Below are 26,443 nucleotides of genomic sequence, written 5' to 3' on the forward strand. Positions count from 1 at the left end.
AGATGTTGCCTACGTTGACAATAATGGAGACAGAAGAGACTTTTCCCTTCACAGAAGATAAGAGAGCAACAAATGTGACAAAGCATGCAGACTGAAGCAGAGCTCCTCCTCCTGTCAGTCACTCTCAGTTTCAGTGTTGTATTAAATTGCTCCTCCAGCACCTCCTCTCCTCATCCTCCAAAGCCTCTAATCTGTCAGCAGTAAGCTCACTTTCCAAGTTACAAGGCCATTCTCAGCACACACTGACAACATGCTGGAGACCCTCTGCACTCTCATCACTGCTCTAACATGTAAGGAGGCTGACTTACTGCAGCTTTGACCTCATGTTGGATTCATCAGTCTGTGTTTCTCTTGACTCCATGTCATCTTGTTGTTTCCAGGTGTGAGTGGTGTGACGGTGGTGACACAGAAGCCTCCTGTTGTGACGCTGAGGAGAGGAGAGACAGCCACCATGGACTGTAACCTGGGGACTGTTAATGACCGAGTTGCTCTCTGGTACAAACAGGTTCCAGGAGGAGTTCCTCAGTTTGTTGTATATTTTCATCACAGCTTTAGCTCTCCAACCTATGGTTCTGGTTTCTCCTCTCCAAAGTTCACATCTATTGATCAGTCACAATCAGATTATCGTTTGAGCATCAACACTGTGGAGGAGGGAGACTCAGCAGTCTATTACTGTCAAACATGGGATGACTCTGTTAAGGAGAACGTATCACAGTGATTTACACTGTGACAAAAACCTCCTCACTGATACTTCTGCTTTTTGAGACTCTGACACTTGTCAACTGATCATAGAGCCATCAACCATTGCTCTGTGTAACAACATACACTTTGTTGAATTCCTACATGAATCTTTAATTGTATTTAATTGTACTTTGTACTCATGCTTTATTAAAAGGAAACAAAAAAAGCAATGCACGAGTAAATATGCACCACCTTCATGCATAACATCTGAGATTATTCTATAAAACAACACATTTGCATGAAAATATAATAATATATGTTTTCATACACAGGATGCAATTCATAACAAAAAAAGAAATCAGGTGGTGTCGGGGCCGGAAACATTATTAATCCTGGAAATAAACCACAAACCTCAGTGGGCCTGTATGGACGATGAGCTCCTGTCTTCTTTGACCCTCGTTTAAACTGTCCTACCCTGACAGCTTCTTTGCTCACATGTTAAACTGTCCTAACCTGACAGCTTCTTTGCTCACATGTTAAACTGTCCTAACCTGACAGCTTCTTTGCTCGCATGTTAAACCATCCAAGTCATCTGATTAATTCTCACTTTTAACTAAACAACAATATTTTTCTGACTCTAACAGAGCGGTAGACTAGGTTTCATTACATAAGAGTCTGCTGTCATGATTGACTGTTTCCAGGTATTAGTCAGGCCCCATGTAGTCCCAGGGGAACGGAAATAAGACAAGCATCAGGAATACATTTTGATTACATCTTTAATTTTGTTGCTAACTGTTGTGTAATCACAATACTACACTGGAGGGTGAGCTGTATGGTCATTAATGACACTTCACCACATCACTGAAGTGTCAATAATGACGGTAAAGCTCAAGTGTAACAGTGCTTTATTAATGATGTTTTTCTAATAGATTAATAATAAGTGATTATTAATATTTAGCATGCTTGTTATGTGCACTTTACATCCTGTTTATCATTGTCAACCTGTCAGTGGATCATACACTTCCTGACAGAAAGGAGGCGGCAGGTGAGACCGGAAAAAAGTAATCAAAATGTATGATGTGAAAACTCACATACATGATGTAGTTTATGGGTATAAAGAGTGCTGAGTGTTGAAACTCCTCCTCCTCCTCTTCTCCTCTCCTCAGTGTCTTTATAAGCTTCAGTCTCTCTTCTCCTTACACTCCAACCCTGCTCACCTCTCAGCTGGACAGTAAGGGACGTTTACACCACACACTGACAACATGCTGGGGACCCTCTGCACTCTTATCACTGCTCTAACATGTAAGGAGGCTGACTTACTGCAGCTTTGACCTCATGTTGGATTCATCAGTATGTGTGTTTCTCTTGACTCCATGTCATCTTGTTGTTTCCAGGTGTGAGTGGTGTGACGGTGGTGACACAGAAGCCTCTTGTGACAGTGACCAAAGGAGAGACAGCCACCATGGACTGTAACCTGGGGACTGTTACTGACAAAGCTGTCTGGTACAAACAGGTTCCAGGAGGAGTTCCTCAGTATGTACTGAGGTTTTATCATGGCTGGAGCTCTGTATTTTATGGCTCTGGTTTCTCCTCTCCAAAGTTCACATCTACTCATCAGTCAACATCAGATTATCGTTTGATCATCAACAATGTGGAGGAGGGAGACTCAGCAGTCTATTACTGTCACACATGGGACGATTCTGTTAAAGCAGAAATATCACAGTGATTTACACTGTGACAAAAACCTCCTCACTCAGTACTTCCCCTTTTTGAGTCAGACTATTGCCTGAAACTGAAGATCATCTAAAGCTCTCTGTAACTATGTGCTGTAGCCTAAATGAGTACTGTTTGTTCTACTGCTTGTACAGTGATGCTCAGACTTTAATCCCAATCACCATTACAGGAAGTAGTTTGTCTTACCTATAAAACTGAAAACAGTATTTTCATTCACAGTGACCGCAACATTTTCCTGTATATATATTTTGAATGCCTGTAGTGTATATGATAGAAATGATTAGGGTTTGGTTCTCTGATTGATAGGGATGGTTTGATTGATGGGGTATAAACAGGGGCCAAATGCAGTCCTGACTCTTACTCTTGTGTTCCCCTCTGAAATACTGACACGATTTTGCAAATCATCAGCACTGGGCTGCCTTCCAACTCCTCCAGATCACCCTGAGGATTCACCACAGTCATTGCAAGAGCCTCACACCCCTCTTTAGACTTTCTAATGTACTCCATCAGGGCCTGATACGGAGCTTGTGGCTGCAGCCCTGCACTCCTGGTGTTGAACTCAATGTTGGGTTCTGGTGGTAATATCAAAGCCTTGCAGGGTCCAAAGTTGTGTTCCCTCTCTCCATCACTGTAGGTGTTGTAGAGGTACTGGTTAATCTCCTCTTTGAAGCGTTCCAGGTGGCCATGTGTTCTCTGTGAACTCAGGGGGATGTGATGAATGATGACTGTCACTTGTTTCCTTGCTCTCTTTATGCTCCTCCTTCTGTGTGAACCTGCTTGAGCTTCTTCCTCACATTGTTTTAGAGATTTGCTCAGGTGGACTTTTCCTCCTCCCTCGCTCTCTTGCAGCCCCTTTATTAACTGGCAGAGTCTCGTTTCCTGTCTGATCTGAAAACTGACATTAACTGGATCTTCTGATCTGATTTATGAATACAGTCCAGGTTCTTGTCAAACTGAAGCCACACTCTTCTTGTGGGCAGTTGGATACTTGATGGATGTTCAGGTTTGTCTTGCGGAGTAACTTGCAGTGTGTGGAGGTTTAAGGCATGGTGGGGGGACTCTAGTCAAGGCTCCTCCTGTGTCTCGCCAAGGACAGAGAGTTTTGTAAGCTATGCAAACATGCTTTTACACAGAAAGAAACCCATCATGCACATGTGTGCAAATATGAGCTACTTAAAAAAGTCCTGATCTACAGACTGTTGTTACTAATGTTTGTTTCAGTAAATGTTCATGTCTGTTGCACCTCATCATCAAAGGTGCGAGTTAGCAGCAGGTTCTCATTCGCTGATCTTCATTTCCACACAAACTACATAGATATAGAAATAAAATATAATTATCATAACACAGAAAATTAATGCAATACATGTGTAGTCATAATATGACCAATGAAAATGTTAACAGTGCTGAGTGTTAAAACTCCTCCTCCTCCTCTTCTCCTCTCCTCAGTGTCTTTATAAGCTTCAGTCTCTCTTCTCCTCACACTCCAACCCTGCTCACCTCTCAGCTGGACAGTAAGGGACGTTTACACCACACACTGACAACATGCTGGGGACCCTCTGCACTCTCATCACTGCTCTAACATGTAAGATATTCTTCTCACTCCTTTTACAGCCCATATTTTCACACAGAAACCTTTCACTTATGTATTTTTCTGTGTATGTTGACAGATGTTGATGCAGCCAAAATGGTGACCCAGACGCCTGCTGTCCACACAGTTTCTACAGGACAACAGGTTGTTCTCAGCTGCAACATTGAGAGAGATCATGGACAGTATGTCAGTTGGTATAAACAGGTTCCTGGTGAAGCTCCTCAGTTTGTTCTGAGGTTTTACCATAGTCACAGTTCACCTAACAGCTTTGGAACAGGATTCTCTTCAGACCGATTCGACTCTAAAGCCTCATCAGACATAAATTATCAGTTAATCATTAAGAGGACAGAGACAGGAGACTCTGCTCAGTATCACTGTGCAACATGGGACGACTCTGCCAAGGAGTGGGTATCACAGTGATTTACACTGTGACAAAAACCTCACTGAGACACTCCTGACAGCTTCAATCAATTGTGAACAAAATCAAACACTTCAAATGAGAAAAATTGGAACAAAACATTGAAGGACATGAAATAAAGTCCTCTAAAGAGACAAGAGTGTTTGATTAAAGTCCAGCAGTGTTTGTGAATATAAGCAGACTGATGAAGTGAATGAGACGTGGACAGTGAAAGTTGGTCTCAACAGGATGTTTCACTTCCACTCCCCTCATTAGTGAGAGTCAGGAGGTTTTTGTACAGCCATGTGTACAAACTGAATCACTGTGGTATTCGGACAAGGCACCAAGCTGACTGTGACAAGTAAGTACTTTTAACTCATCATAAAACAGGAGAGATTTGATTGTTTCTCTTGTATATTTAAGTATTTCATGTACTTGTTGATTCTTGTATAAAGTGTGAAACATTTTTAGTGCAGATTAATTGTTTGTAGTTTTAACATCAGCTTTGAAACAGCACCAAGCTGTGCTTTAAAAGACAATGGACAGGTGAACAGCTGATTACAGGATTTTGTCCATAAGTTGTTTTAATTGTTGTGAGATTTAAAGACAGAAGATTATTCTCAATTATTATATTTAAATTTTAGTTCATATATTTTTACATTACGTCTTATTTTAACATTCATTTATTCATTGAGAAATTCAGATTACTACAACGGTTGATTGTTTATCTGGTGAAGGTGAAAATAAAATGAGAATATTTTCTATTTATCTTCAGTCAGTAGGGCAGAGTAAACATTGTTTATTGTGCCTGTTTGAAAATATAGATTATTTAGTGAGACAGTCATCTTTGAATCTGAAGTGATATCTGCTGTAATTTAACACAATGACTGATAATCAGAGATGATATTTAATTACTGTGGTTGAACAGAACTTCTGTATTTAAATTATAATGTTTCATTAGTAATCCTTATATATCTGAGGTCAGGGAGAAACTTGTAGTCTTTCACAGTGTTAAAAATAAACCCTGCTCATGATGTTGATGATTATTTTGACACTAAGTCTGAGAGTGTTTGTTAGTTTTCTCTTTTCTCTGACTTAATTTCTAGTGATGTGATGAATGTCCTTGATGTATTTTCAGGCTCCAGCCTCCCTCCTCCTGTCCTGACAGTCTTCCCTCCGTCCAGAGCTGAGCTCCAGTCCAGCGAAGCCTCTCTGGTCTGTCTGTCCAGTCAGTCTGTGCCTTTTGCAGATGTGAGCTGGTTTGCTGCTGGGAGTCCAGTGAGCAGTGGGATCTCTACCAGCACCGCTGTTCAGCAACCGGACCACACTTTCCAAATCAGCAGCTATCTGGCCATCCAGACGTCAGACTGGAACATGGAGAAGGTTTACACATGTAAAGTGTCTTTGGGCTCCCAGACTGCAGAGAAACACATCAAGAAGTCAGACTGTCCCACTGAAGAACAGTAGAGGAGCACAACGACCATTTCAAATCTGCTTCTTTACTGTTTGTGCTGTTTGCTCATTACAAGGTTCACATGTTAGAAAAGATGTGTCTGCATGCTTGTAATAAATGTTGTGACAGTTAGGTGGAGGTGTTGTATCAGCTTTGCAACTGCTGCATTTTTCAAAACTCATTCAATAAAAAAAACTCAACAAGAACAAGTTTGTAATCATTTGTTTTCCTGAAAACATCATTTAAAGCAGTAATATTCCTTGTGTATTGTAACTTTGGCAAGATTTTATTTTTCTCCTGACGTCCATCTCACAGATTTCTGCTTAAGTCTCACTCATATTTGTATATCTAAATTCAGAAAGCTACATTGTTTTTAAGTAGTAATCTTAAATAAAAGCACAACAGACAGATTAATATTACTCTGCCTGGTTTTAGTTGCTTGCAGACGTTAGAAAAATCAGATAAAATGAGCAAATGAAACTGAGTTTTCATCCTCCGTCAGTGAAGCGTCACCTCTCTGCTCCTTCCCAGGATGCACCTGCAGGCTTCCTCTCCTTATTTATAGCTCCATGTAAATGAAGAGGTCAAGTGTCAGCTCTCTGTAAAGTCAGAGGGAACTGAATTAAATCACATTCATCAGCAAGTGAGCAAAGAAAAAAAAATGTATGACAATAAAAGTCACTCAGTACTTCTCTATTATATTATATATTGCACAGAGCAGTTTTCTGTGATTATTTTGTGCATATGTCTTGTGGTATTTACTGGTTGTGATGGTCAGTGCTCAGATTCATTTCCTTCAATGTTCCTTTAATTGTAAATATTTTACAAATATACTTTACAGATGAGGTCAAGTGTGTGTGTGTGTGTGTGTGTGTGTGTGTGTGCGTGTGTGTGTGTGTGTGTGTGTGACAGAGAGAGAGAGAGAGAGAGTGAGAGAGAGAGAGAGAGAGAGGTGAAATATGTCTCACAGTTGCAAAGAAACAAATAGTATTTGACACTTCTGACCCCTTTTAGCCTCCACTTTGACCCGAACAGTATCCAGTAGTAATATAAACATGCAGGGGGGTGTTGCAAATATGTGAAATGAACCATTTTCATATTATATGTTGATTACACTTATTAAGCCAAGCTGAAGAAGTTTCATACCGAAAAAATACTTTTAACAATTTTTTTAAATTTTTTGACTTTAAAATGGGTCATTTGACCTGCAACATAACAGGGGGGTTAATTTTAAAAATTATTATTAATAATTATTAATTTATATTAACCACACGTGCCCTACCATCAATTCCCAACATCACCAATAATATAACAAGCATATATTCACTTAAATAACACCACAAAACAGAGATGGTCTGTTGTAATGCAGCTTTATTCAGCAGGATAGTTTTCACTATCAAGCAATTTTACATTTTTCAACATCAATTGGTGCTGTGACTAAAATCACTACATCTCAAAGGCTTCATGTTTACTCATCCAATTATTTCTTGCTTTGCAAAGCACAAAGATATAGCTCAAACTATATCTTCAAAATCAAGAACAGACTCAGTCTTGATAGTATCGAATCAATTTATCTTCGGCCACTTCATCTTGGGATCTTTCCCCACTGTTTGCATAACAAGACAGAGAAGGGAGAACAAAAGAGAGGAATCAGTTAGTTAAATTATCAACAGAGGTCGATCAACAGAAAAATATTTTAATAATTGAATAATTCTGCAATAATTTTTGGAGCAAAACTTGACAAAAATTCACTGATTCTAGCTTCTGAAATGTGTCGACTTGCTTCTTTACCCTTTTGTCTGTTTGAAATCAGCAGAAATATTCAGTAATATGTACCGTCTGCAGCGTTTCACTAAAGGGACAAAAAGCAGAAAATAAGATGAATAAACATCAGAATATCATTATCATATTTGAAAATCTTTGGATTTAAAACATTAATGATGCTGTCTTTACTTAGTTTTATGTTTATTATCTGAGGTACCAGGACTAAATAACAGATTTTAGCTAAACACAGAACTAAGTGAAGTTGTATGTAGTAAGTTAGTACAGTCAAGTGTGATTTGTTGATCACAGACTAAAGGAGCCTGATGTTTGTGTAAATCAGAGGTCAATCTGTTAATATCAACTCAGTATGTATGAAAGCTTGTGACTTACTGCAATTGTCCCGCACAAAGCCTGCAGGCTTTCTATACCAAGTTAGAGAAGGGGGAAAGAGAGAGGAATCAGTTAGTCAAATTATCAACAGAGGTCGATCAACAGAATCTTAAATGACAAATATTCTAATAATTTAATGATTTTGTAATCATTTTTGGAGCAAAAACTGACAAAAATTCACTGATTCCAGCTTCTGAAATGTGTCGGCTTGCTTCTTTACCCTCTATTATATTACCGTGAATTTAAATGGGTTGGACAAACTAAGGTACTTGAAGACATCAACTTGGAAACTGGTTAATATTGATGCTTGCTGTGTTTGATAGGTTTGAGGCATTTCACAAAGTCTTTTTATTTCTTTTATTTGTCTGTTTGAAATCAACAGAAAATATTCAGCATTACTTACCTCATGCATCTGGACCCTAAAGGGACAAAAAGCAGAAAATGCGATAAATAAACATTAGTATATTATTATCACATTTAAAAATCTTTGCATTTAGAACATTAATGATGCTCTCTTTACTTAGTTTTAGGTTTATTATCTGAGGTGCCAGGACTAAATAACAGATTTTAGCTAAACACATAAATAAGTGAACTTGTATGTAGTAAGTTAGTACAGTCAAGTGTGTTTTGTTGATCACAGACTAAAAGGAGCCTGCTGTTTGTGTAAAACAGAGGTCAGTCTGTTAACATCAACTCAGTATGTATGAAAGCTTGTGACTTACTGCATCGTCGCGGAGGGACCAAACCTCCCGGACGTGGTCGCTGACTCTCCCCGGGTTCAGCCATGAGGACGACCAGCGTCAACACCAGAAAGATCATAACACACTTCATCCTGAGGAACAAATCACAGTGGCCACATCCAGAATAATTCACTGCTCGTTTGTCAGAACCAAAAAAAAACTGGTGTCACAGACAGCAAAGTGAGCACTGTGAGATCTAGAGGTGATGTGGTGAGCAGTCGTGAGTTACCCATCTCTTTATGAGGATGGAGATGGAGTAATCTTATCCAGTCATTCTGTATTTCTCAATGTGTTTTGCAATTCTCTGTTTGTCCATTGACTGTGATGATGATGAAAGATATGAATAGTGCAATTTCTTTTACAATTTCCCTAACGAGACCACGCCACATTTTAACATTAAGGTAGTTCATTTAAATTGGTAGAAGATTTTGGGAGGATAGGAAAAGGGGGGTCAGGGTTGTTGGATGAAGGAAGGGGGGTTCGAGGTTGGTGGATGAAGGAAAGGAGGTTTGAGTAGCGCTGCGGATTGGCTGGACCGTCTAGGAACCATGGAGGTTGAGACTCAGAATGGGGGTACGTCTCGATGGGCGCACGTCTTGGTTGGTGTGGCTTCATTGTCCCCCCTGTGGTTCCTGTGCTGGAATGGCCTGGGTAACCGGTTCTGGAGGATCTTCTTGCCGTGGGATGGCGATGTCGAAGGCTGGGCTGTTGGTGATCCTGTGAGGGAGGATAGTGGAGAAGGAGAGGGCCTGGGGGGGAGGGTTGTAAGAACTTGAGACGAACGGGAGAGAAATGGTCAGGCTTGCATATATAGATTTTGCAAGTGATTGAATCAGGGTGACGTAGGTGGTTGGGTTAATGCTGCACAGGTGGTTAGGTTGACGAGACGCAGGTGGTTGGATTGATGAGATGCAGGTGGTTTGACTGGCTGGGCCTGGGTGGCAGATCAGCGAGGAGGCGTGGCGTGGTCCAGTTCCTGAACCTTAGTTATAACAACTCCATATCATAAAAATGCGTTGATATGTTGTTGAAAACACAAACAATTATGCTGAATGCATTAAATCTGCATTTTAATTATATTTTGGTACATTTTTAAAATAGTTTTGTTATTTTCAATGACATTATCAGCATATAGATTAATTTGATATCATTTTTTATGTATACTTATATTTTTAATATAAAATAAATACCCTCTGGACAGAAAATGTGCATGTTTTGTGTTTGACCTCACATGTTTCTAATGACAATGCTTGATGTTTCCTAAGACAGGAAGTGATTTATCAGTTTTATCAGCAACTGAAGAACAAACACGGTATTTCAGAACTCAAGGGGAACAAAAGTCAACTTCCTCTTTGTAAAGTTAAGAAATATACAGTATATAAGTTATTAAGCTTCTTGATTGTATGAATTAGATGATTTCTTTGCTCATTTTACATTTTAATAGCTTGAATGTCTTTGTCTCTTTTGGAAAAGGCCAACAGCACGAATGCCATTTACACAGTGATCATCTTGGCTCTTATAAAATTGTTATTTTGACTGTTTTTCTGATGTTTTATAGACCAAATGATTAATCTATTGATGGAGGAAATGCCATACTTGAATCATTTCCAAAGTGCTGCTTTACCAGACACACAAGTACAGTCAGAAACAGAAAGAAATAGGAAGACTGTTCATTTAATGAACTGATCACACCAACACACATTATTTAGATCTACTTAATTTAAACATTTACCTCTGACTTAATAAAAAACAATGTTCTTGATCATCATCACCAATAAATTTACAAGCATGTTCACTTAAATAACACCACAAAACAAAGATGGTCTTTTGTAATGCAGCTTTATTCAGCAGGATAGTTTTCACTATCAAGCAATTTTACATTTTTCAACATCAATTGGAGCTGTGACTAAAATCACTACATCTCAAAGGCGTCATGTTTACTCATCCAATTATTTCTTGCTTTGCAAAGCACAAAGATATAGTTCAAACTATATCTTCAAAATCAAGAACAGACTCTTTCAACAGTTTGCATAACAAGATAGAGAAGGGGGAACAAAAGAGGGAAATCAGTTAGTTAAACTATCAACAGAGGTCAATCAACAGAATCTTAAATGACAAATATTTTAATAATTTAATAATTTTGCAATCATTTTTGGAGCAAAAACTGACAAAAAATCACTGACTCCAGCTTCTGAAATGTGTCGACTTGCTTCTTTACCCTCTATTATATCATCGGGAATTTAAATGGGTTGGACAAAATAAAGTACTTGAAAACATCAACTTGGGATCTGGTTAATACTGATGCTTTCTATGTTTGATAGGTTTGAGGCATTTCACAAGTCTTTTTATTTCTTTTTTATTTGTCTGTTTGAAATCAACAGAAAATATTCAGTAATACTTACGGTGGAAATTGAGGTCCTAAAGGGACAAAAAGATGAAAATTAGATAAATAAACATTAGTATACTATTATAACATTCGAAAATATTTGCATTTAGAACATTAATGACGCTCTCTTTACTTAGTTTGGGTTTATAAGCTGAGATGCCAGGACAGAAAATGTACTTTTTTTTGGTTTGAGCCTCACACGTTTGTAATGACAATGCTTGATGTTTCCAAGACAGGAAGTGATTTATCATTTTTATCAGCAAAAGAAGAACAAGGTATTTCAAAACTCAGGTAAAGAAAAGGTCAACTTTCTCTTTGTTAAGTTAGAAGAAATATACAGTATATAAGTTTATTGTTAAGTCTTGTAACATAACAGTACATTTTGAAATTAAATATAAGCTAGAGACCATCTTGCAATGGCAGGCCCGTAAACATGTTCATATATATATATACACACACATTACACTGATCCGCAACTTAAAATGTGAAAAAGTTAATCACCAACGATGACTTTTGCGGTTTTCTATTTCATAAATTCCACAACCTCACACTATTATAAAGTGGCCAGTTGTGTCATCTAATGTAATGGTAGCACTGCAGCAGCAGTAAACAGATTTAAAGGTCTTATTTGTAAGAAAAGTGGATTTTTGAGTCTCATTCTCAACTTCTCAAATACTGACGCTGGGATTGTAGGTCGAGTTGGCCGCCATCCCAAAGTGTCAGTATTTGATGAGTTGGGAATGAGACTCGAAAAAAACTTTTCTTACAAATAGGACCTTTAAATATTATGATAAAACATATATTCATACTGCTAAAGCTCCTCCATCATTTGATGGTTCCAGCTTCTCAAATGTAGCTAATTTACATATAATTTTTATGTATACTTATACTTTTAACATAAAACAAATACTCTCTGGACAGAAAATGTACTTTTTGTGTTTGAGCCTCATGTGTTTGTAATGACAATGCTTGATGTTTCCTAAGAAAGGAAGTGATTTATCAGTTTTATCAGCAAAAGAAGAACAAACAAGGCATTTCATAACAAATGATGCTATCGTGTTGGCAAAGTCTGCCCACAGACGGACAGACAGACGGACAGACACACATGTTGAAAACAATAACTGCTGTACTTGAGCAGACAGGGATGACTGGAACTGGGTTACACTGACCTGCAACTTCAAATGTGAAACAATCATTCACCAACAATGACTTTTTGGGATTGTAGGTCGGGTTGGCCGCCATCCAAAAGTGTCAGTATTTGAAGAGTTGGGAATGAGATTAAAAAATCTACTTTACTTACAAATAGGACCTTTAATAATAATGATAAAAAAAATGAAATCTTACTGCTTATACTTGTCCCAACATTTGATGCTTCCAGCCTCTCAAATGTAGGGATTTGCTAATTTGTTTTCTCCTTGAATGTCTTTGGCTGTTGGACTGTTGGCCGTATCCAAAAGAGACATTTACACAATGATCATCTTGTTTCTTATGAAATTGTTATTTTGACTGTTTTGATGTTGTTTGATGTTGTTTCTGATGCTTTATAGACCAAATGATTCATCTATTGATGGAGGAAATGCCAGAATTTAATCATTTCCAAAGTGCTGCTTTACCAGAGACACAAGTACATTCAGAAACAGAAAGAAATAGGAAGTGTTCATTTAATAAACTGATCACACCAACACACACATTATTTAGATCTACCCAATATAAACATTTACCTCTGACTTAATAAAAAACAATGTTCTTGATCATCATCACTGTTGGGACCGTCCGTGTGGTTCTGACATCAGATCGGCCCGCGTGTAGCTCAATGCTTAAATGCGGCCTCCTTGCACTAACGAAGCCTGGTAAACAAAGGAAAGTGCACCGATCCTAATGTCCAGTAGGTGGCGCCTGCTTGTCACAGGCCCCCCAGGTTTGAAACTCCCACCTCCCATTGTCTGTGAGCGCACCTGAACATGATGGTTCCACTGTCACCGGAGGAGATAAATACAGCTGCAGGATCATTTTCATCGCAGTCCCAGATGTTACATGTTGCGGGAAGCATCAGCTTTCGTCTGCGCAACTGTACTCAAAGGGAGCACCCAGACGATTGGATTAACCCAATTCTAGACACATGATTCAGCAAAATCATTATCATTTTTGAATTCGTATTCACGCCTGACTTCTCCAAGTCACGTTTCGGCCATTTTTGTAGTCCTTTCAACGGAACACTCCGTCCAAGAGATCGTGACCGCCATATTGGCTCTCCACCATCTTGTCACTTTGACAATGACCACCATCTTGGCTCCTCTTTCTTTTTTCTCTCAGATACACACAACCACACACACACACACACACAAACAAATGTCTGCTGCTATCTGCCCTCTGCTGGTTGTCTGCAGTAAAGCAGACGGTCACTTTGTGGGACCAGAACAAATTGCCACCATATTATCTCAAGTTAAAAAGTGAAAATTCACATTTTTATCACATGTTGTATACATTTAGCAATTTTAGTTAATGACTGAAGAATCAGTTGCACTAAATGATAAAAATGGCCTTTAATATGTCCTGTAATATGTTCTTTGTATGCATTTCTTTCTATATATTTATTACATTGCGTAGCACAATGTGATGACAGTAAAGAAGGGAGCACATACGTTATACCACAGTGTGTTATTCTGTTCAGTGCACACTAGAGAGCAGCACTGGAACACTATTAGAAAAGGCATGCACACAGATTACAGACTCATTTTTCAACTCCTCTCTCTGATCTACAGGATGCACCTGCAGGCCTCCTGTCTTTATTTAGCTCCATGTAAATTAAGAGGTTCAGTATCAGTTCTCTGTAAAACTGTCCCTTGACAGGAAACACACTGATGTTTTAATAAAATGTTTAAGTTAGTCAGTCGGCATATTTCCAGCATGTTAGCTTTATTATTAAAACAGACCTTGTCTTCACACCAGTAATAATCTCACTAAGACTTTTTTACAAATGATACATTTTTGAAAAAGAAATCAGGAAATTGGATTCATACGATTTAAATAAGATCATTTTAGAGACTGTTCACTGAAGTCTTTCTGTCCAAGGTGTTTTAATATGTGCACATGGTACGGGCATCTGGGCGCTAAGTCATAAAAATAGCTGTTCAGAATCAAATATGGCCAGTAAATGAATTTGTAAAGTGCAGAAACAGCTGGGATGTACATATAAAACGCAGGTGAAACAAAAGGCCCAACAAATCGTGCACGAACCTGCTCATCCCATTTTTAAAGAATTCAGCCCCTCGAGCTTTACAGACGCTTTACAGCCACTGCAGCAACACCAACATTTACAAAATGTACTTCACACCAACCACTGCTTCCCTTGATTCATTTATAAACATCAGTCTAACTGGAACCTGTAAAGCTGAAGGCAAAGTTCCACATCAGTGGACACCAGAGATTATTTTCATCATTTGTAGTTTTTAATGTGTTGTTTTTTGTTTTTTTTACTGCAGCTTACATCCTGTAATAAGTGTCTCCTTGTAACTTGTGAAAAACATGTGAATCAGATAAAGATGATTTTTGTATCTCAAGAAAGATTTGACTAGTTTACAAACTTTGATGTCATGAATCCCAGGAACTTTTCAGATCTTAAATTTCATTTATAACATTTTTTGTGGTGTTGAAATAATTTAAATGTGACAAAGCATGCAGACTGAAGCAGAGCTCCTCCTCCTGTCAGTCACTCTCAGTTTCAGTGTCGTATTAAATTGCTCGTCCAGCACCTCCTCTCCTCATCCTCCAAAGCCTCTGATCTGTCAGCAGTAAGCTCACTTTCCAAGTTACAAGGCCATTCTCAGCACACACTGACAACATGCTGGGGACCCTCTGCACTCTCATCACTGCTCTAACATGTAAGGAGGCTGACTTACTGCAGCTTTGACCTCATGTTGGATTCATCAGTCTGTGTGTTTCTCTTGACTCAATGTCATCTTGTTGTTTCCAGGTGTGAGTGGTGTGACGGTGGTGACACAGAAGCCTCCTGTTGTGAGGCTGAGGAGAGGAGAGACAGCCACCATGGACTGTAACCTGGGGACTATTACTGTCAGTGCTGCTCGCTGGTACAAACAGGTTCCTGGAGGAGTTCCTCAGTATGTACTGAGGTTTTATCATGGCTGGAGCTCTGTATATTATGGCTCTGGTTTCTCCTCTCCAAAATTCACATCTACTCATCAGTCACAGTCAGATTATCGTTTGATGATCAACAATGTGGAGGAGGGAGACTCAGCAGTCTATTACTGTCAAACATGGGACAGCTCTGTTAATGAGGTCGTATCACAGTGATTTACACTGTGACAAAAACCTCCTCACTGATACTTCTGCTTTTTCAGACTCTGACACTTGTCAACTGATCATAGAGCCATCAACCATTACTCTGTGTAACAACATACACTTTATTGAATTCCTACATGAATCTTTAATTGTATTCGATTGTATTTTGCACTGATGCTTTATTAATAGAAACAAAAAAAACAATGCACTAGTAAATATGCACCACCTTCACACATAAAATCTGAGCTTATTCTATAAAACAACACATTTACATGAAAATATAATAATATATGTTTTCATACACAGGATGCAATTTTTAACAAAAAAAGAAAAATCAGGTGGTATCGGGGCCGGAAACGTTTTTTAATCATGGAAATAAATCACAAACCTCAGTGGGCCTGTATGGACGATGAGCTCCTGTCTTCTTTGACCCTCTTTTAAACTGTCCTAACCTGACAGCTTCTTTACTCACATGTTAAACTGTCCTAACCTGACAGCTTCTTTGCTCACATGTTAAACTGTCCTAACCTGAAAGCTTCTTTGCTCACATGTTAAACTGTCCTAACCTGACAGCTTCTTTTCTCACATGTTAAACTGTCCTAACCTGACAGCTTCTTTGCTCACGTAAAACCATCCAAGTCACAACACAGCAGTCACTGTTTCCTTCATTTGGCTGATTAATTCTCACTTTAAACTAAACAGCAACATTTTTCTGACTCTAACAGAGCAGTAGACTATGTTTCATTACATAAGAGTCTGCTGTCTTTATTGACTGTTTCCAGGTATTAGTCAGGCCCCATGTAGTCCCAGGGGAATGGAAATAACACAAGCAATAGGAATACATTTTGATTACATCTTTTATTTTGTTGCTAACTGTTGTGTAATCACAATATCACACTGGACGGTGAGCTGTATGGTCATTAATGGCACTTCACCACATCACTGAAGTGTCAATAATGACAGTAAAGCTCACCCTCAAGTGTTATAGTGCTTAATTAATGACGTGTTTCTAATATATTGATAATAAGTGATTATTAATATTTAGCAGGCTTGTTTTGTGCACTCTACATCCTGCTTATCATTGTCCACCTGTCATTGGATCATACACTTCCTGACAGAAAGGAGGCAGCAGGTGAGACTGGAGAGAAGTAATCAAAGTGTATGATGTGAAAACTCACATACATGATGTAGTTTGAGTATAAAGAGTGCTGAGTTTCCACACAAACTACATAGATATAGAAATAAAATATAATTATCATAACACAGAAAATGAATGCAATACATGTGTAGTCATAATATGACCATTGAAAATGTTAACAGTGCTGATTGCTTAAACTCCTCCTCCTCCTCTTCTCCTCTCCTCAGTGTCTTTATAAGCTTCAGTCTCTCTTCTCCTCACACTCCAACCCTGCTCACCTCTCAGCTGGACAGTAAGGGATGTTTACACCACACGCTGACAACATGCTGGGGACCCTCTGCACTCTCATCACTGCTCTAACATGTAAGGAGGCTGACTTACTGCAGCTTTGACCTCATGTTGGATTCATCAGTCTGTGTTTCTCTTGACTCCATGTCATCTTGTTGTTTCCAGGTGTCTGTGGTGTGACGGTGCTGACACAGAAACCTCCTCTCATGACGCTGAGGAGAGGAGAGACAGCCACCATGGACTGTAACCTGGGGACTGTTAATAAATTAATGCTTACTGGTACAAACAGGTTCCAGGAGGAGTTCCTCAATTTGTTTTATATTTACATCGCAGCCATAGCTCTCCAACCTATGGCTCTGGTTTCTCCTCTCCAAAGTTCACATCTACTCATCAGTCAACTACAGATTATCGTTTGATCATTAACAATGTGGAGGAGGGAGACTCAGCAGTATATTGCTGTAAAACAGGGGACAGCTCTGCTAATGAGCACGTATCACAGTGATTTACATTGTGACAAAAACCTCCTCACTGATACTTCTGCTTTTTGACCTACTGATACACATTGATGGAAGTGAAACCATCAGTGAATACTTTATTTTACTTCTCCACTCATATTCTTAAACATCTAAACTCTTCACTTGGATTCTCACACAAATCTTCAGATCTTTCTTAATGGTATTAAAACAAACTATTTCCTGTGTACATGCTGACGTTACAATCTGTTACTCTTTTCTCGGAATCAACTTTACACATAAAAATGAGAGATTTCTTACACTCATCATTAAAGAATCAAGTTATTAAAAGTTTGCTGCAGATTCTCATTTGCTGATTGAAATTCAGATAACATGAAACATCTTAATTGATATAAATCTGGTGCACATGTATTGATGACTGTTGCAAGAACTCTTGGATTAAACTGTAATCTAGTAACATTCATCCTTCTTCACAAACGAGTTCAAAGATCATCTGGTTTCAAGAAGTTTCCGACTCTTAAAGTTTTTTTACGTGAAGCTAAAACTCAGCCAAATGAAAATGTTTCATTCACCTGACGACATGTTGTAGATTCAGTGATTCATGATGTGTTTCCAATAAATGAAACACTGGAGCATCAGTTAATAAGGAGCTCCTTCAGTGATAAACTGATAGAGATGAAAAGTTAAGTAAACTCAACACCCTGCGTATTATAAAACACTCTATACTGTGATTTAGCATGTGACAATATCACAGGTTTACAATAACACTGATGAAAAGAACATCAGCATCAATGTGAAGAAACAAGCTTTTATTTCACAAACTATAAACCCATGAAGGAGCATTTATAGTGCGATCAGTGTTTAATGGAAACAAAGTAAAAAGAAAAATTCATGTGATAACACAACTGGAATTAAGACAATATGATGTGAAAACTCACATACATGATGTAGTTCATGAGTATAAAGAGTGCTGAGTGTTGAAACTCCTCCTCCTCCTCTTCTCCTCTCCTCAGTGTCTTTATAAGCTTCAGTCTCTCTTCTCCTCACACTCCAACCCTGCTCACCTCTCAGCTGGACAGTAAGGGACGTTTACACCACACACTGACAACATGCTGGGGACCCTCTGCACTCTCATCACTGCCCTAACATGTAAGATATTCTTCTCACTACTTTTACAACCCATATTTTCACACAGAAACCTTTCACTCATGTGTTTTTCTGTGTATGTTGACAGATGTTGATGCAGCCAAAGTGGTGACCCAGACTCCTGCTGTCCACACAGTTGCTACAGGACAACAGGTTGTTCTCAACTGCAACATTGAGAGGGATGAACATGTTGTGAGTTGGTATAAACAGGTTCCTGGTGAAGCTCCTCAGTATGTTCTGTACTTTTACCATAGTTACAGTTCACCCACCTTTGGAACAGGATTCTCTTCAGACCGATTCGACTCTAAAGCCTCATCAAACATAAATTATCAGTTCATCATTAAGAGGACAGAGACAGGAGACTCAGCTCAGTATCACTGTGCAACATGGGACAACTCTGCCAATGAGTGGGTATCACAGTGATTTACACTGTGACAAAAACCTCCTCACTGATACTTCTGCTTTTTGAGACTCTGACACTTGTCAACTGATCATAGAGCCATCAACCATTACTCTGTGTAACATACACATATTGAATTCCTACATAAATCTTTAATTGTATTTAATTGTACTTTGCACTCATGCTTTATTAAGAGAAACACAAAAATAATGCACTAGTAAGTATGCACCACCTGCATGCATAATATCTGAGATTATTCTATAAAACAACACGTTTACATGAAAATATAATGATATATGTTTTCATACATACGATGCAATTTGTAACAAAAAAAAAAGAAAAATCAGGTGGTCTCGGGGCAGGAAACATTATTAATTATGAAAATAAATCACAAACCTCAGTGGGCCTATATGGACGATGAGCTCCTGTCTTCTTTGATCCTCTTTCAAACTGTCCTAACATGACAGCTTCTTTACTCACATGTTAAACTGTCCTAACCTGACAGCTTCTTTGCTCACATGTTAAACTGTCCTAACCTGACAGCTTCTTTGCTCACATGTTAAACTGTCCTAAACTGACAGCTTCTTCACTCACATGTTAAACCATCCAAGTCATAACACATCAGTCACTGATTCTGTTTCCTTCATTTGGCTGATTAATTCTCACTTTTAACTAAACAACAACATTTTTCTGACTCTAACAGAGCGGCAGACTAGGTTTCGTTACATAAGAGTCTGCTGTCTTTATTGAATGTTTCCAGGTATTAGTCAGACCCCATGTAGTCCCAGGGGAACAGAAATAACACAAGCAATAGGAATACATTTTGATTACATGTTTTATTTTGTTGCTAACTGTTGTGTATTCACAATATCACACTGGAGGGTGAGCTGTATGGTCATTAATGGCACTTCACCACATCACTGAAGTGTCAATAATGACAGTAAAGCTCACCCTCAAGTGTTACAGTGCTTAATTAATGACGCGTTTCTAATATATTGATAATAAGTGATTATTAATATTTAGCATGCTTGTTATGTGCACTCTACATCCTGTTTATCATTGTCCACCTGTCAGTGGATCATACACTTCCTGACAGAAAGGAGGCAGCAGGTGAGACTGGAGAAAAGTAATCAAAATGTATGACGTAAAAACTCACATACATGATGTAGTTTATGAGTATAAAGAGTGCTGAGTGTTGAAACTCCTCCTCCTCCTCTTCTCCTCTCCTCAGTGTCTTTACAAGCTTCAGTCTCTCTTCTCCTCACACTCCAACCCTGCTCACCTCTCAGCTGGTCAGTAAGGGACGTTTACACCACACACTGACAACATGCTGGGGACCCTCTGCATTCTCATCACTGCTCTAACATGTAAGATATTCTTCTCACTCCTTTTACAGACCATATTTCCACACAGAAACCTTTCACTTGTGTATTTTTCTGTGTATGTTGACAGAAGTTGATGCAGCCAAAGAGGTGACCCAGACACCTGCTGTCCACACAGTTTCTACAGGACAACAGGTTGTTCTCCACTGCAACATTGAGAGGAATGATAGAAATTATGTCAGTTGGTATAAACAGGTTCCTGGTGAGGCTCCTCAGTTTGTTCTGGGATTTCACCATGGTGGATGTTCACCTGACGAATTTGGAACAGGATTCTCCTCATACCGATTTGACTCTAAAGCCTCATCAGACATAAATTATCAGTTCATCATTAAGAGGGCAGAGACAGGAGACTCTGCTCAGTATTACTGTAACACATGGGACAACTCTGCCAAGGAGTGCGTATCACAGTGATTTACACTGTGACAAAAACCTCACTGAGACACTCATGACAGCTTCTATCAATTCTGAACAAAATCAAACACTTCAAATGAGAAAAACTGGAACAAAACATTGAAGGACATGAAATAAAGTCATCTAAAGAGACAAGAGTGTTTGAATAAAGTCCATTCCTGTTTGTGAATATAAGCAGACTGATGAAGTGAATGAGACGTGGACAGTGAAAGTTGTTCTCAACAGGATGTTTCACTTCCACTCCTCTCATTAGTGAGAGTCAGGAGGTTTTTGTACAGCCATGTGTACAAACTGAATCACTGTGGTATTCGGACAAGGCACCAAGCTGATTGTGACAAGTAAGTACTTTTAACTCATCATAAAACAGGAGAGATTTGATTGTTTCTCTTGTATATTTAAGTATTTCATGTACTTGTTAATTCTTGTTTAAAGTGGGAAACATTTTTAGTGCAGATTAATTGTTTGTAGTTTTAACATCAGCTTTGAAACAGCACCAAGCTGTGCTTTAAAAGACAATGGACAGCTGAACAGCTGATTACAGGATTTTGTCCATAAGTTGTTTTAATTGTTGTGGGATTTAAAGACGGAAGATTATTCTCAATTATTATATTTAACTTTTAGTTCATATATTTTTATATGACGTCTTATTGTATCAATAAGAAATTCAGATTACTGCAATGGTTGTTTGTTTATCTGGTGAAGGTGAAAATAAAATGAGAATATTTTCTATTTATCTTCAGTCAGTAGGGCAGAGTAAACATTGTTTATTGTGCCTGTTTGAAAATAGAGATTATTTAGTGAGACAGTCATCTTTGAATATGAAGTGATATCTGCTGTTATTTAACACAATGACTGATAATCAGAGATGATATTTAATTACTGTGGTTGAACAGAACTTCTGTATTTAAATTATAATTTTCATTAGTAATCCTTATATATCTGATGTCAGGGAGAAACTGGTAGTCTTTCAAAATGTAAAAAAAAACAAACTCTGCTCATGATGTTGATGATTATTTTGACACTAAGTCTGAAAGTGTTTGTTAGTTTTCTCTTTTCTCTGACTTAATTTCTAGTGATGTGATGAATGTCCTTGATGTATTTTCAGGCTCCAGCCTCCCTCCTCCTGTCCTGACAGTCTTCCCTCCGTCCAGAGCTGAGCTCCAGTCCAACGAAGCCTCTCTGGTCTGTCTGTCCAGTCAGTCTGTGCCTTTTGCAGACGTGAGCTGGTTTGCTGCTGGGAGTCAAGTGAGCAGTGGGATCTCTACCAGCACCGCTGTTCAGCAACCGGACCACACTTTCCAAATCAGCAGCTATCTGGCCATCCAGACGTCAGACTGGAACATGGAGAAGGTTTACACATGTAAAATGTCTTTGGGCTCCCAGACTGCAGAGAAACACATCAACAAGTCAGACTGTCCCACTGAAGAACAGTAGAGGAGCACAACGACCATTTCAAATCTGCTTCTTTACTGTTTGTGCTGTTTGCTCATTACAAGGTTCACATGTTAGAAAAGATGTGTCTGCATGCTTGTAATAAATGTTGTGACAGTTAGGTGGAGGTGTTGTATCAGCTTTGCAACTGCTGCATTTTTCAAAACTCATTCAATAAAAAAACTCAACAAGAACAAGTTTGTAATCATTTGTTTTTTGCTAAAAACATCATTTAAACCAGTAATATTCCTTGTGTATTGTAACTTTGACAAGATTTTATTTTTCTTCTGCCGTCCATCTGACAGATTTCTGTCTTACTTGTATATGTATATCTAAATTCAGAAAGCTACATTGTTTTAAGTGGTAATCTTAAATAAAAGCACAACAGACAGATTAATATTACTCTGCCTGGTTTTAGTTGCTTACAGACGTTAGAAAAATCAGATAAACGAGCAAATGAAACTGAGTTTTCATCCTCTGTCAGTCAAGCGTCACCTCTCAACTCCTCCCTCTCTTCTTTCCCAGGATGCACCTGCAGGCCTCCTCTCCTTATTTATAGCTCCATGTAAATGAAGAGGTCAAGTGTCAGCTCTCTGTAAAGTCAGAGGGAACTGAATTAAATCACATTCATCAGCAAGTGAGCAAAAAAAACAAATGTATGACAATAAAACTCAGTACTTCTCTATTGTATTATATATTGCACAGAGCAGTTTTCTGTGATTATTTTGTGCAGATGTCTTGTGGTATTTACTGGTTGTGATGGTCAGTGCTCGGATTCATTTCCTTCACTGTTCCTTAAATTGTAAGTATTTTACAAATATACTTTACAGATGAGGTCAAGTGTGTCTGTGTGTGTGTGTGTGTGTGTGTGTGTGTGTGTGACAGAGAGAGAGAGAGAGAGAGAGAGAGAGAGAGAGGTGAAATATGTCTCACAGTTGCAAAGAAACAAATAGTATTTGACACTTCTGACCCCTTTTAGCCTCCACTTTGACCCGAACAGTATCCAGTAGTAATATAAACATGCAGGGGGGTGTTGCAAATATGTGAAATGAACCATTTTCATATTATATGTTGATTACACTTATTAAGCCAAGCTGAAGAAGTTTCATACCGAAAAAATACTTTTAACAATTTTTTAAAATTTTTTGACTTTAAAATGGGTCATTCGACCTGCAACATAACAGGGGGGTTAATTTTAAAAATTATTATCAATAATTATTAATTTATATTAACCACACCTTCCTACCATCAATTCCCAACATCACCAATAATATAACAAGCATATATTCACTTAAATAACACCACAAAACAGAGATGGTCTTTTGTAATGCAGCTTTATTCAGCAGGATAGTTTTCACTATCAAGCAATTTTACATTTTTCAACATCAATTGGAGCTGTGACTAAAATCACTACATCTCAAAGGCTTCATGTTTACTCATCCAATTATTTCTTGCTTTGTAAAGCACAAAGATACAGCTCAAACTATATCTTCAAAATCAAGAACAGACTCAGTCTTGATAGTATCGCCTCAATTTATCTTCGGCCACTTCATCTTGGGATGTTCCCCCCCTGTTTGGATAACAAGTTAGAGAAGGGGGAAAGAGAGAGGAATCAGTTAGTTAAATTATCAACAGAGGTCGATCAACAGAATCTTAAATGACAAATATTTCAATAATAATAATAATGATAATAAATTAAATAAAACAAAAATCTGACAGAAATTCACTGATTGTTTGATAGGTTTGAGGCATTTCACAAAGTCTTTTTATTTCTTTTTTATTTGTCTGTTTGAAATCAACAGAAAATATTCAGTAATACTTACAATTTGTCGCAGTCACTCCCTAAAGGGACAAAAAGCAGAAAATAAGATAAATAAAAATTAGTATATTATTATCATATTTGAAAATCTTTGCATTTAGAACATTAATGATGCTGTCTTTACTTAGTTTTATGTTTATTATCTGAGGTGCCAGGACTAAATAACAGATTTTAGCTAAACACAGAACTAAGTGAAGTTGTATGTAGTAAGTTAGTACAGTCAAGTGTGATTTGTTGATCACAGACTAAAGGAGCCTGCTGTTTGTGTAAATCAGAGGTCAATCTGTTAACATCAACTCAGTATGTGTGAAAGTTTGTGACTTACTGCATCGCCACCGCAAAGAGCTAAGTGGTAGTCTATACCAAGTTAGAGAAGGGGGAAAGAGAGAGGAATCAGTTAGTCAAATTATCAATAGAGGTCGATCAACAGAATCTTAAATGACAAATATTCTAATATATTAATAAGTATGTAATAATTTTTGGAGCAAAACTGACAAAGATTCATTGATTCCAGCTTCTGAAATGTATCGACTTGCTTCTTTACCCGCTATTATATCACCGTGAATTTAAATGGGTTGGACAAAATAAGTTACTTGAAGACATCAACTTGGAAACTAGTTAATACTGATGCTTTCTGTGTTTGATAGGTTTGAGGCATTTCACAAAGTCTTTTTATTTCTTTTATTTGTCTGTTTGAAATCAACAGAAAATATTTAGCATTACTTACTTCGCGCAATCGGACCCTAAAGGGACAAAAAGCAGAAAATAAGATAAATAAACATTAGTATATTATTATCACATTTGAAAATCTTTGGATTTAAAACATTAATGATGCTCTCTTTACTTAGTTTTATGTTTATTATCTGAGGTACCAGGACTAAATAACAGATTTTAGCTAAACACAGAACTAAGTGAAGTTGTATGTAGTAAGTTAGTACAGTCAAGTGTGATTTGTTGATCACAGACTAAAGGAGCCTGCTGTTTGTGTAAAACAGAGGTCAGTCTGTTAACATCAACTCAGTATGTATGAAAGCTTGTGACTTACTGCATTGGGACCAACTCTGACTCTCCCCGGGTTCAGTCATGAGGACGACCAGTGTCAACACCAGAAAGATCATAACACACTTCATCCTGAGGAACAAATCACAGTGGCCACATCCAGAATCATTCACTGCCTTCACTCACCAGTGTCAAAGCTCATCACAACCCATCTAAAAGACTTTGCATTTATTAAAGTAACATCAGGATTAAATTGACTTCTCACCTTTCCACAGCTTGTTTGTCAGAACCAAAAAAAACTGGTGTCACAGACAGCAAAGTGAGCACTGTGAGATCTAGAGGTGATGTGGTGAGCAGTCGTGAGTTACCCGTCTCTTTATAAGGATGGAGATGGAGTAAACTCATCCAGTCATTCTGTATTTCTCAATGTGTTTTGCAATTCACTTTTTTTTCACTGACTGTGATGATGATTAAAGATGAAAACATATATCACATAGTGCAATTTTTTTTCTTTTACAATTTCACTAACGAGACCACGGCACATTTTAACATTAAGGTAGTTCATTTAAATTGGTAGAAGATTTTGGGAGGATAGGAAAAGGGGGGTCACGGTTGTTGGATGAAGGAAAGGAGGTGTGAGTAGGGCTGCGGATTGACTGGACCGTCTAGGAACCAGGGAGGTTGAGACTCAGAATGGGGGTACGTCTCGATGGGCGCACGTCTTGGTTGGCGTGGCTTCATTGTCCCCCCTGTGGTTCCTGTGCTGGAATGGCCTGGGTTCTGGAGGATCTTCTTGCCGTGGGATGGCAATGTCGAAGGCTGGGCTGTTGGTGATCCTGTGAGGGAGGATAGTGGAGAAGGAGAGGGCCTGGGGGGGAGGGTTGTAAGAAGTTGAGACGAACGGTAGAGAAATGGTCAGGCTTGCATATATAGATTTTGCAAGTGATTGAATCAGGGTGACGTAGGTGGTTGGGTTAATGCTGCACAGGTGGTTAGGTTGACGAGACGCAGGTGGTTGGATTGATGAGACGCAGGTGGTTTGATTGGCTGGGCCTGGGTGGCAGATCAGCGAGGAGGCGTGGCGTGGTCCAGTTCCTGAACCTTAGTTATAACAACTCCATATCATAAAAATGTGTTGATATGTTGTTGAAAACACAACAACAAACAATTATGCTGAAGGCATTAAATCTGCATTTTAATTATATTTTGGTACATTTTTAAAATAGTTTTGTTATTTTCAATGACATTATCAGCATATAGATTAATTCGATATAATTTTTTATGTATACTTATATTTTCAATATAAAGTAAATACTCTCTGGACAGAAAATGTGCATGTTTTGTGTTTGACCTCACATGTTTCTAATGATAATGCTGATGTTTCCTAAGAAAGGAAGTGATTTATCAGTTTTATCAGCAACTGTAGAACAAACATGGTATTTCAGAACTCAAGGGGAACAAAAGTCAACTTCCTCTTTGTAAAGTTAAAAGAAATATATAGTATATAAGTTGTTAAGCTTCTTG

The 26,443-nt window shown here is 38.2% G+C and overlaps 2 protein-coding genes, 1 long non-coding RNA gene and 1 gene segment (V, D, J or C); 3 read left to right on the plus strand and 1 right to left on the minus strand.

Annotated features, from left to right (window-relative positions):
* The first annotated feature begins 250 nt into the window (after positions 1-250).
* Positions 251-2,407, plus strand: LOC141019987 (T cell receptor gamma variable 4-like). The segment is given in 3 exon segments: positions 251-290; positions 381-505; positions 2,195-2,407. Coding segments are annotated over 3 exon segments (378 nt in total).
* A 1,488-nt stretch (positions 2,408-3,895) lies between these two features.
* On the plus strand, positions 3,896-6,041 carry LOC141019587 (immunoglobulin lambda-1 light chain-like). The gene is made up of 4 exons (XM_073494549.1): positions 3,896-3,997; positions 4,083-4,410; positions 4,727-4,761; positions 5,539-6,041. Exons 1-4 carry the CDS (start codon positions 3,958-3,960, stop codon positions 5,865-5,867), a joined length of 732 nt encoding a protein of 243 aa, XP_073350650.1. The 5' UTR covers positions 3,896-3,957; the 3' UTR covers positions 5,868-6,041.
* An 8,933-nt stretch (positions 6,042-14,974) lies between these two features.
* Positions 14,975-22,298, plus strand: LOC141019691 (immunoglobulin lambda-1 light chain-like). Its single transcript, XM_073494676.1, has 4 exons — positions 14,975-15,014; positions 15,107-15,429; positions 20,972-21,008; positions 21,776-22,298. Exons 1-4 carry the CDS (start codon positions 14,975-14,977, stop codon positions 22,102-22,104), a joined length of 729 nt encoding a protein of 242 aa, XP_073350777.1. The 3' UTR covers positions 22,105-22,298.
* Positions 22,299-23,416: 1,118 nt separating this feature from the next.
* LOC141020079 (uncharacterized) lies at positions 23,417-25,273 on the minus strand. Its single transcript, XR_012180796.1, has 6 exons — positions 25,185-25,273; positions 24,966-25,051; positions 24,648-24,663; positions 24,246-24,277; positions 23,925-23,943; positions 23,417-23,671 (listed from the first exon to the last, which is right to left on the minus strand). It is a non-coding gene; the product is annotated as an uncharacterized lncRNA (long non-coding RNA).
* Between the last annotated feature and the right edge of the window lie 1,170 nt (positions 25,274-26,443).

Source organism: Pagrus major, chromosome 23 (genome assembly GCF_040436345.1).
Source record: "Pagrus major chromosome 23, Pma_NU_1.0".
NCBI classification, from domain to species: Eukaryota; Metazoa; Chordata; class Actinopteri; order Spariformes; family Sparidae; genus Pagrus; species Pagrus major.

Excerpts from the sequence above, each read along its gene's own strand:
- LOC141019587 (XM_073494549.1), top strand. The coding sequence starts at position 3,958 with ATGCTGGGGACCCTCTGCACTCTCATCACTGCTCTAACAT. Across the intron at positions 3,998-4,082 it reads TCTCATCACTGCTCTAACAT|ATGTTGATGCAGCCAAAATG; the intron begins GTAAGATATTCT and ends GTATGTTGACAG. Across the intron at positions 4,411-4,726 it reads GACGACTCTGCCAAGGAGTG|GGTATTCGGACAAGGCACCA; the intron begins GGTATCACAGTG and ends CTGAATCACTGT.
- LOC141019691 (XM_073494676.1), top strand. The coding sequence starts at position 14,975 with ATGCTGGGGACCCTCTGCACTCTCATCACTGCTCTAACAT. Across the intron at positions 15,015-15,106 it reads TCTCATCACTGCTCTAACAT|GTGTGAGTGGTGTGACGGTG; the intron begins GTAAGGAGGCTG and ends TGTTGTTTCCAG. Across the intron at positions 15,430-20,971 it reads GGGACAGCTCTGTTAATGAG|GTGGTATTCGGACAAGGCAC; the intron begins GTCGTATCACAG and ends AACTGAATCACT.